We start from the raw sequence: 12,418 nt of genomic DNA on the forward strand, positions 1-12,418 counted from the left end.
TGCAAATAAAATCATGCACTATAAAAATAGTTACCATTAAGGAAAACATTTATTTTACTTACAGTTTACTTTCTCCCCCCTCTTCCTCTCTCTCCTAAGTATTTTTCTGAACATTAATGCCATGAAGTAGGGCATATGCTTTAGAGCCCCCTGCAAGTTTAACAACGTCCAAAAGAGTCTAACATTTCCAGATTTTCTTATTCTGTCAGTTCACAAATATAATCAATGTTTGTAATCCCACATTTGTCATTTTCCAAGTTACTGGTTTTATTCCTGTTCATCTCCATCTCCCAAATCCTGTTCTGCTTCATTTTCAATGTACTCTTAATTCTTCTAGTTGACTCTTACGTTTTTTTCCATTTCTGAAGCATTTTCCATTGAAACATTGGAAAAGGTTTCACTGGCATAGTTTCTCTGTGGTCTTTATTACCAGAAGAACAAGAAGCAGAATTTCCTTCTGTTTCATGCTCACTTTTTGTTGGACAAAGTTTTCTATTTCCTCCTTAGTATGTACTTCATCAAAAACTATTCTGTCCCTTTAGGGAAGAGTATTTTGAAGATAGGTAGCTATAGCAATTTAAATTTCATGCCTGTTTCTCAACATTCTATGAATAGTGGAATATATTTACTCCTCTTTTACTTGTGTAAAATGAATAATCATTCTCCACAAACCGTCGTCTGTCTCCCACTGTTAGTACGTTATCCTTCTGCCATAGTTTTGTCAGAAATAAGTTCTTCTGGTGGTAGGATTACATCTTTAAAGGTCTAGTTTGCTTTCTCATAGCCAAGTTTGGAGCATACACACAATATGCCCTTTCAATTAACAACTCCTACTGTGGAATACAAGTACAGTTGTTTATTTGTGCTTTCATAAAATTACTACAGTCTGTTCCTTCCAGCTTTTCTGGTAAAGCAGAAAATCTCAGGTTTTCCCTGCGTGCTCAGTACTCTAATTCTATTATTTTTGAAACATCTCTTCTTGAGCAGTCTCATATTGAGCCAGCCTGATTTTTGCAGTTTTATAACCTCATCTGAATATCTGTTTAAAGCTTTTTCCATTATTCCAGCCTTTTGTTGTTTGAGTTGATACACTCCATCAGTGTTTTGTTTATTTTAATCAAGTATGTGTGCAGATGTTGTATACTTTCCTCTAGATTATTGGCATTCGTGCCTGGAGCTTGCAATGTTTTTTGATAAGCAGCTACAGTACTTTTCCCAGTCAGTGTTCTGTCCTCACATTTTGTTGCTGATTTTCTTTCAGGTCCTCTGCATTTCTTTTTTTCTTGGCATCTGGGCAGTGCACTTACTAGCCAGTTACTGAAATTTACCCATAAACACAATTCTACTGTTCTTCTCAGCTGAGTTTCTGTTTTCATACTGGGAGGGGTAGAATTAAGCTGTTACTCAATGTGCAGTCATCTTGGAAGTCCTGCAATTTAATATTCTCATACAGTTTAAGGACAATGATACAAAATGCCTTACAGACTGCATGTGTCAGATTACTGCTCAGATAAGAGAAGAATGAACACTATACAAAGATAAGACAGAGCTGCATTACTGCAAATAATAGCCATAAATGGCTGTGTGATACTCATCGCACTACATCTGAAATGAACACATGTACAAACAACTCAGAAGTGTACAGGTGCCATATGTCTTGTTAATGCTGTGGATGATTTGGAACTTGCTTGTATGCACAATGATTTTCATTCCTGCTGCAAAGCTGTTTCTGTGGCGAAGAGGGATAAGACACTCTTACTGTGTTTTTTAGGTTCATTGGTGTGAGAGTTCAAATTCATACTTGTGTACAAATCTTTCATGTGTACTAACATTTATTTTGTAATGTTGTTTATTTAATAAATATATATATTTTAATACCACACAGCTTAGCACAAACACTGGAAACAGATAAATAGAATAAATGTCATGTAATGTACTTCTGTGATAAACTATACATAAAATTATACCTACGAATCAGGTGTGTGTATAGCACACCTGCTAAACATGGTGATCCACACAGTATATACTATCTGTAGATCGTGGTCCAAGTCCCACATTTGTATTTTAAGGATGAAACCTAAGAAACAATGCTCACACAGATAAAACAAGTTTAGCTGTGCTGGTTATGTTTGCATGTTGCTTACCTTCATGCAAACCTGGACTAATGGCCCACATATGAAGCAGGCAGTATAGCTGCAGACAGGATGTAGACATTCTCAACTTCAAAAAGGATACATTGTTGCATCTTTTGCTTTCCATTACGGAAACCCACTAAGTAGCATTGTATGATGGTTAGTAACCTTCCCCAGCACCTGTAGCTCCAGGACACCTGCAGACAACAAGCAGACAGTAGACAATTTCATAACAGATACACTGTATCCTCCATGGCTTGATATCATGCAAACCAGCTGTTTGGCAGTGTGCTATGGAAAGCACAAATTAGCATGTATTACTTATGTTTACTGTCCATTTAGTCTTTATCCCATGAAAGTACATGTAAAAACACAAACAAAGGGAAGGCACTTTTTAAGGGCAGAGCATATATTTACACTGTAGTCATGTGTTACCTGCACCCATGCACTTGAAACTTGGTCTCTCAGTACTTGTTCCCAAATATACCAACTACACTGCAGATATAAACAAAAAGTGCTTTCTCGTATACCATGTACATCTTTATACTGACAATACCAATTCAGATTTTCCAATACTTGTAGTAATGTGGACAGCTGTTTGCATATAGTTTGCAAAGCTGTTTTTTAAGTTATACCTACACACTGGAAACAATGTGGTAACATGCAGATCTTTAATATCTTGACAGTTGTACATGACTAGCCATCCATTTCAGATAGCCCTCGAACATCTTCCCTCAAACATCTAGTGATGTCATCCACAATTAATTGCCCTGTAGCATTATAAAAGTCAGACTTGTGCCATAGTACTTGCATTAAATACTGAGTTTTCTAGTCAGTGTACTTAGGTAGGGGTTCTAATCTGACTGCAGTCAACTGGTGTGTTTGTATTCACTTGGGTGATATTTGAGAGACCATTTTACACCAGCATGTGGGACACTGCTATTATCTTCTTCTCAGCAGCCACTGCTTATGGCATCAGCTATAAAGTGTTGTTAGTCACTATACAAGCCAGACTTATTCTGTGGTGCTTGTGCTACGTACTGTGCTTTCTAACTAGGTAGGAGTTCTATCCCCACTGCAGTCAACTGATGTGTGTGTGTGTGTGTGTGTGTGTGTATGTGTGTGTGTCTACCTGGTTAACATTTGAGAGAGCATTTTACACCAGCATGTCAGACGCTGCTATTATCATCTTCTTCTGGCCAGTCACTGCTGATGTCATCAGTTATAAAGTGTTGGTCATTATAAAAGCCAGACTTGTTCCATGGTGCTTGTGTTAAGTACTATGCTTAGTAAATAGGTAGACGTAGGAGTTCTATCCTCACCGCAGTCAGCTGATATGTCTCTGTGTTTGTTCACTTGGTTGACATTCAAGAGAGCATTTTACACCAACATAGCAGACACTGCTGTTACCATCTTCTTCTCACCAGATACTGCTGATATCGTCAGCTATAAAGTTTTGTTGGACACTATAAAAGCCAGACTTTTGCTGTGGCTCTTTTGTTAAGTACTGTGCTTTGTAAATAGTTGGTAGGGGTTCTATTCTCACTACAGTCAAGTATGTGTGCAGTCTATACTCACTATGGTGACAATTTTAGAATGACATGCGAGTCCACAGCTATGTCAAACACTACTCCGAACATCTCAATGTAGCTTACAGTGATGATGTCATCCTATATAACATGCAGTCTGACAATATTCAAGACAAATGTGTGCTGTGGCAGTAACATTAACTACTGTGTTTGCAAACTGCCTTCACATATAGGGGTTCTAATCTGACAGCAGGTGCCTTTCATGTCTCTACATACACCTATCACTTTTGAGATAGTTTTAGACAGGGATGTGACTCCACATCCATGTCCTACATCCCTCCCAACATGTTCTCTTCACATACAATGATACTATCATACTCCATAAAGTGTAAAGTGACAGTGTTACAGTCAGACTTATGTGGTGTTGCTACTGTGACATTGCATGGCATTCATATTCTATACCTACATAGATGTACTGTTCAAATCAGAGCAGATCCACTGTTGTGTGTGATTGGTGGTATGTTATGGCCATTGTAAGATCTTTGGAATATTTTTTTATTGCACTACCACTTGGAAAACATTTCACATAGCCCCTTGCATCCACCATCCTCCCTTTCCCACTGGCCACATGGCATTCTTCCTGCAGAGGAGTGGAGGATGTCCTCATATCAAATATGCATACACACATCATGAAGCAGAGTCCTTCCATGAGCTTCTGCAAGCTATCTCAAAATGACTGGATGTGAGATTGCTAATTCTGTCATGGTGTGGTGCTCATGTCCCATATAGACAATGGCAGGATGTAATGCAATCAAACAAATACATATATGCAAAATAGGCTATCTTCCATAATATAGATATACAGATTTTTACAGGGTATAATAATGGCTAGGATTAATATGATATTGGCCATTAGTCTAATAATGTCCTATGACCCTATAAGCAACTGACATGTCAATGTTGCTGTAATTGACATGTGCTATATTGAGGTGTGGATGTACAGTACAGCTTCAAAAGGATCTTACAATCTATGATGTGAGCTAATGTATTTATAGCCATTGATGCCATTGCAGTACATGCTCCTTCTATAACAGCTTTAGTAATATGCCTCCAGAGAACTGTTGACAAGGGATGATACACTGTTATGTATATTGGTGGTGTATTAGGACATGTGTTTTTGTAGTGGAGCAGATCAACCTTCTACACAGTTCACATTTCACCATCACAGTGAGAGTTGCAGTACAGCACAGGTGTGCATGTATCTACATACCATCATTAAATGTTCTGTGACTGACATCAATATCAATTCATGTTCATTACATACTCACATATATCTTGCCTCATACACATGGTTGTTATGCTGTGATAAACACAACTAATGTATCACACATTTTGATGCAATTGCAACCTTGTGGAATTCATTGTATGTGCAGTTCTGTTGCTAAACCCAAAGATTATTGAGGTGGCCAGCAGCACCATTGCATGACCAATAGCATTCGTGTCAGGATAGGTTCTGCATGAGCCACAAACAACTGATCTCTAATGTGTCCTGATATGACATTGGGCCACTCAAACACAGCCTGCCTGTAAAACACATATAGCCATATACTGTACAAGTGATATAAGTATGTGACATTGGTTTATTTGTGCAACAGCATGTGGAATGTGATGAAAGACCAAGGCTGTATGAAGGTCTTGTCACAAATCATTTATTCCAATACATATGAAATGATAAGTGGAACAACTAAGCACAGATCAGTGTGTGGATGTCAGCAGACATCCACACACTGATCTGTGGATGGATGTCAGCAGACATACTCACCCAGAGGACATAGACAGTCTCCTAGCTGACACGTTGTCTTACATGTCATCACCCTGTCGACACTCACCATCAGCCAAAGTATACAAACATTACTCAGTTTTTATTCTCAGGAGGAGACCACATCTGTGTGTTCTCTAAGGCTAATAACACAGAAGCAATGAGCCCTGACATCAGGTTGCCTATAACATGACTTAAAACCTGACTTACTAGACGCAGTTGGATCCATAAATCAACACAGTCTCCAGACAGCCATATGCATACTTCTGACTCAGGGGGGACCATCATCTGATGCATGGAGTTATAAATCTATCCTGACACTCCTCATCTGGGAGGTAGGCCAAGGAGTCATCATGATCCTTCTCTAAAAAGACACAGGTAATATCCTGACTGTGCACTAAACCCACATTTGATTTGTTCAGGCTACCACATGTCTGTTACATATGTTTGCTGCTTCAAAAGGGTTGCCAAAGGCAGACATGATGACAACACTATCATCCTGTGTAAGTTGACCTGATCAAGGCTGTGATATCCCTCCACTAGGCCAGAAATCAAGGAGCCTCAGTCCTCACCACTGACACTAGTGAGGGACATTCACTTGGAACACGAAAATAGATACACACAATATTTCAAGATGCAGCTCTCTGCACCAAGCATACGTTCCCTTAAGAGCACAAAGGGAGCACACTCTGTCCTGGGGCAGGGTTTCCCTCTCCAGGCCCCAAATAAAACTCCCCAATGACACAGCTATACAGTTGAGTCCTCAGCCAAGTGTTCCAGGCCAAGTCCTCCACCATCCTCTCTGTGAAACCAGTGCTCTGTGCCCCTGCTTCAATTACCTAACACACACACTCTTTGAGATTTGATTTTCACACACACACACACACACACACACACACACACACACACACACACGCACACACGCACACACACACACACACACACACACACACACACACACACACACACACACACACACACACCTACCTGGGAAAGGCTGGCACAGATTTACAGGCTATGCCCCATCTTCCCAGACTATAAGTTAGATACTGCCACCAGAACACTCCAAAGCCAGTTACTCTTAGGCTCTTACAAGGGTACCCAATTATACTGAGTAAAAGTAATACTAATACAAATGGTAGTGTTTAATCAATGTTGCCAGGCTTTCAGGAGTGGCCACAGTGTCACCAAATAAATATAAGAACTGTCAAAGGTTAATATATTCTCTAAAAGCCCAGCCACAATTAAAAGTTTAAATATTTTTAATAACAAATAATAAAAGAACATAAAAATACTAAATATCTATTTACAATAAAGGCCTCAGTTTCATTCACAGGAAATATTAAAAATAACATTGATTGATAGATTCACACAGATACAGAAAAACAGTACTTAACTAATCTCTTTATATTTTCCCGACTGATCTAAAGAAGTACTGTTCCCTGGTTACTTACTAAAGCAAGGCAAGATGAAGTAGGTGAATGGTCCTTCTTTGTTTCAAAAACAGACTGCTCTGAGACATCTGTCTCATCTAGTATTAAAACATCATTTCAGTGCTGGATTACAGAATGACATCACATACATCTGGTCACCTGACTTCTAGTTCCCACACTACCCCCTTTACTAGAAAGTGAACCAGAATCATGCACATATATGTTGCCATACACACAGACAGAGCTTTGCTAAGATGTATTATAGCATCTGGAAGTTATAAAACCATTTCAAAAACTTCCACCCTTCCATGGTAGCAATTAGTTCACCCCTAAGGGCAACACAGTTGGATTCTTAGTCCTGGTTTTCACAGACATTTTGTCTCTGGCTGCAATCAGAACTGTAAGATAAATCTTTATGGCCTAAACCAGGTAATTTAATTTCTGACAAGCTTTCAAAGTTAGCTGGACTGATATTAACCTCTTCTCTTCTAGTATCCTCTGTTACAATATATTCATTTCAACAGCTACAATAGAGTCTGACATACAGGTATATTTATTTTCTGTCCAGCAGGACCTGCTGTTGGTACATTTTAAACACAAGCAGATTTATAAATACATTTTTCAACACAAACACTTGTACAAATCAGTTTGATATACAAATGACATATAATTCTTTACAAAACTCCAGCTAGCTTTGCTGGCATAAGTTACACATACATTGCCCTAGTTCTCCTGGCATGGCTGGCAATACCTCACATCATCACATCTCTCCCACTTTGAAGACTCAAGATAATTTCTCAAATGACCCTGGAGAAACGTTGCTTGAGAAGAATGAGCCTGTCTGAGAATACATTAACCCATACCCTGTCTTGAGAACCCATCTGCATTGGTATTGCTGACCCTACTATGGTGCTGCACTATCATGTCATATGCCTGCAACCCTAGGCTCCACCTTAATAACTTGGCATTTTGCTGGCTGGCTTGATGTAGCTATAGATCCCCCTCAGACTCCTCCTGCAATCCACTGCAAATACTCAGGACAAGGGCCTCCCTATCATGGTAAGATTTCATCATGTTAACATGGTACAATTTGTGCCCCTGCCTTCTGCCTAGCAGTTCCACCATGTAGTTAACATCACTTACCTTTCTTACCACCTTGTAGGGTCCCTCTCAAGCTGCTTGCAGCTTACTGTGTCTGACAGGAATGAGCACCATAACCTGCTGACCCACAGTATACTCTCTGGCTTGAGCATTCTTGTCATGACAGAACTTTTTCCTGCTGTTGGGCTCCTGCCAGTTTCTCCTGGGCTAAGCCCATAAGTTTCTAACCCTTGTCCTGAGGTTTAGGACATATCTCACAGCAGATGCCTTGTGGAATTCACACTCACCCTCCCACTCATCACAAATCAAATCTAAAGGCCCCCTCACCCGATGCTCATCAGCAACTTAAACAATGAAAACCCTGTGGATTCCTGGGGTACCTCTCTTTAAGCAAACAGCAGATGGGGTAAATATTTGACCTACTCTCTCTTAAACTGGTCTGCAAATGCCCACAGCATGGTCTTTAGTGTAGAGTTTAATCTCTCCACAAGAACATTAGTCTGGGGTTGGTCTTTAGGTGCTTCACCCCACAGTGCTCCCACAGACAAGCCAGCAGGTCTGACATAAAATTGGCACCTCTGTCAGTCAGTATTTCTCTCAGGAAACCTAACCTGCCAAAAATCTCTAACAAAGCATTTGCCACCTTCTCTGCCTTGATGTAGGGCACAGTCTTCACCTCAGGGTATCTAGTATCATAATCTACCACCACCGGGATATACTTCTGCCCTGTGGAACTTGGGGTACTCAAAGCACCCACAAAAATGGCTCCTCAATCACAGGCAAAGGCATCAAAGGCACTTTGACCTTGTCTCCTGTCTTGCCTACTTTTTGGCACTGCTCACAGTTCCTGCAGTACCCTGTTACATGCCTTGCAATCCCAGACCAAGTTCTGAATAATACATCTCTTGGTATGCTTTATGCCCATATGACCTGCAAAAGGAATGTCATGGGCTATGGCTAGAAGTGTCAGATGGTAGGCTCTGGGCAGTACTGACTGCTGTATTACCTCCCCCTCTAGCCTTCCCTCAGGGGTCCACTCTGTATACAGTAACCATGTTTCCAGTACACAGACTCCCTTTTTCCTTGAGAATCAGGTGTCTCCTTAGCTACCTTCCTCAGGCCTCTTATAGTATGGTTCGAGAGCTGAGCCTGTCTCAACGCTGTCTTTGTGACCCTTCCCAGCTCCCCTTTCTACAGGAAGTCTGGTATCTTCTGACAGCAGTGCTTCACTGTCAGCCTGGGTACTACCACTCACCTCTGCCCTTGCAGTCACTCTGTCCAAGGGAACATCAGTAGCTACCCGTAGCTGTGGCTCACCTTCAGGATCACTACTACAAGGTAGCTTCCTCCCTGAAATAGCCACTTCACCAGCCCTGGATTCAAGTGTGGGGTCTGTCTGGGTCTCCCCAGGCTACCAGACCCACATGCCTGTATCTAAGCCTGACTGTATGTAACTGCATGCACACAAGGTACTGCATTATCAAAATCATTCCCTATCAAGACATCTGCAGGGATATCCTCAATCACACCTACTTGCTTTCTTCCTTTTCCACCCTCCCAGTCAAGGTGAACCCTGGCCAAAGGTATTTGGAACGGGGTCCCTCCTAAAGCTCTGACTGGAGTGGACTAACCAAGCAAGCACTGCTCCTGTTTAACCAATGCAGTCTTCACAATGGTTATATTAAAGGTTGTGTCTGTCTTAACAGTGGCCTGTTTTCATCTACTAAGGCAGGATACAAACTCTGGTGATAGTTCAGTACCCTTGTTGTCTCCAGATAACTTACCACTGCCCTACTGTTATTCCCACTTCCTGGCTTACCCACTTTTTGTTCCCCACTTTGCTTTATGGACAGCGGTATGCTACATGGCCCCACTGGTTACATTTAAAACATCCTGGCCGTGTACATGAACTAGGGGTTTCTTGTGTTGCTGGTGGACTCTGTTGGGGTGGTTTAGGCTGCCCACTATGGGTTCCCTTATATCAATGTGCAGCACTGGGTGTCAATTTCTCGTGCAGTGATGCCCTGCTTGCTAAGTAGAGATCCCCTTTTCTCTCCAGCTCATCTGCAGAGTTACACTCCCAGTCTACCAACCAGATTCTCATGTCCTCAGGCAAAGTGCCAAAGGCTTGTTCCCTCACCAAAATTTCTGCCAGCCTTTCAAAAGTGGTGACCTGACACCCACTCACCCACTTGTGAAAATAAGGGCTTAACTCAGGAATATAATCACATACACTTTCATCTGCCTTGCATCTATGCTCAAAAAACTTTTTTTCTGTAAACTTCAGGTGTTAAAACATTCCAATAAACATTGTATAACTTTATCATGTTTAAGCAATCAGTATCAAACCATTTAGAAACAGCAGTTACAGCTTTGCCATGGAGTAAGGGGGTCAGGAACTGTACCCAGAGCCCTTGGTCAACATTATGCTGTTTACATACTCTTTCAAATATATTAATAAACTTATCAAAATTATCACACTCTGAAAACTGGAAGAAATTTGCTGACCTTTATTGCTTTATTTCTGGAGTTTGGTTATTCCCTTCCCAATTACTTCCATGACTCTGACAAACAGTTAGCATCTCCCTCTCATGTTCATAGGTTCATACTAGGCTATCTGCCCTAGGGCATTTATAAGCCTAGCCAGAATGTGTTTGGCTTTCGCCACCCATTTTAAATTTATTTTGCTATGCCCTTTTTCGAGATTAGTATACTGTGCCTCTGTCTAACAGTGACACAGAAGTGATACCCGGGGTAAACCTACGATCTCCCATCCACTCATCAAGATTCCTCTTGAAGAGAGTCAATGAGGGACTCTGCCTAACCTGGACTGGGATTTTATTCCAGAGTGAAGGGAGCCTCTGGGTTATGAATCTGTCCCTCCAGCATGTCCTATTTATTTCAGTGCTGAGGTTCAAGTCTCTCGAGCGTGTAGCTCGATGGGATTTGGATTTTCTGAGGTGCAGCATGCCCATTAATTACGGGTTGGACATGGCTTTATACGTCAGGCACAGATAGCCTCTGAACAGGCGGTATGCCACTGAGTAGAGCTGGAGTTTCTTTAACCGGGCAGCATATGGCATCTGTTTGAGCCCTTTGATCCTCTTGGTGAGGTACTTTTGGGGTCTTTCCAGTTGCTGCAGGTGTCTGGTAAGGTACATCCCAAAAGGGGCATTGTACTCAATTATGGGCCTGATGAGGGATGAATAAAGAGGCACGATGACCTCCCCTGATCTAGATGTGAATCCCTTCATGATTAGGTGGGCTATATAAAATGTTTTTCTAACCACTTTGGCCACTTGGTTGTCAAATGAGAGATTGCTATCAACTTGGGTCCCCAGGTCCCTAATTACTTCTTCTGTACTTAATGGATTACCACCTATGTGGTAATTTGTGGGCACTTTGTTTTGCCAAAGGGATGACTATATACTTTTGGCGTTTAGCTTGAGGCCATGGCTCTGGCACCAGTTGTCTGTTTCTATGAGGCCCTTTTGGAGGATGCTTGTGTCAGCTGGAGAGTCGATTATGGCACCCAGTTTGCAGTCATCTGCGAACTTGGTCAGCCGCAGTCCTTCTGTGTTGGCCTGTACCTCCGAGAAATATATACCGAACAAGAGGTCCCAGGACTGAGCCTTGTGGGACACCACTTGTAACTGGTTTGGAGTCTGACATGGCTCCAGCAATTCTAACCATGTGGGTTCTGTCCTTGAGCCAGTTTGCAATCCATCTAGTGACATAGGGGTTTATATTTAAGCTGGTGAGCTTATCTATAATGCCAGTGGGTATTGTATCGAAGGCTTTTGCGAGGTCCAGGTAGGCTGTGTGGACCACCTTCCCCTCGTCAATGGCCTTGGTGACTGTTTCAAAGAAATCAACCAGGTTTAAGAGGCAGGATCTGCCCTTAACAAAGCCGAACTGGGTAGGATCCAGTGTCTGTAGGTCCCCAATATCTTTATTTATGAGGTCCATGATGATCCTTTCCATAGCTTTGCAGATCAAGCTAGTCAGACTTATGGGGCGATAGTTTCCAGGATCCGTTGAGGCACCACCTTTATGGAGAGGGACCACTGTTGCTGTACGCCACTCTTTGGGCACATATCCTGTAGTAAGGCTGAACAGTAGTTTTATGTTTGGGTTTAGCTCTTCTTGGAGTTCATGTACGACGCAGCCCGGGACACCGTCTGGTCTCATTGATGCTGTGTTTTTTGCTTTGGAGAGGTTGGCTCTTACCTGAGCATCTGAGATGTCAGGGGGGGAGCACTCTGCTGGGATAGATATTTTCCCTTTTGGTGGGGAGGGGGGGAGAAGTTTGCGCTGAACCTGTCAGCTAGGATGTTGGCAATGTATGTCTGTGTGTTCATGTTGATGCTGCTTTTCATTTTCTTCAGCCTCCAAATGCTACAG

The 12,418-nt window shown here is 41.8% G+C and overlaps 1 protein-coding gene across 1 annotated transcript in view; it reads right to left on the minus strand.

Annotated features, from left to right (window-relative positions):
* LOC122787704 overlaps window positions 1–12,418 on the minus strand; it is a 507,928-nt gene that overhangs the window by 473,361 nt on the left and 22,149 nt on the right. Inside the window, exon 2 of the mRNA XM_044054557.1 lies at window positions 2,145–2,329. Within this exon, the coding sequence (XP_043910492.1) occupies window positions 2,145–2,259 (115 nt within the window). The 5' untranslated portion in view covers window positions 2,260–2,329. The remainder of the gene's footprint in view (window positions 1–2,144; window positions 2,330–12,418) is intronic.

This window comes from Protopterus annectens, chromosome 13.part0, assembly GCF_019279795.1.
Source record: "Protopterus annectens isolate FY-2018-M chromosome 13.part0, PAN1.0, whole genome shotgun sequence".
Classification (NCBI taxonomy): Eukaryota; Metazoa; Chordata; order Ceratodontiformes; family Protopteridae; genus Protopterus; species Protopterus annectens.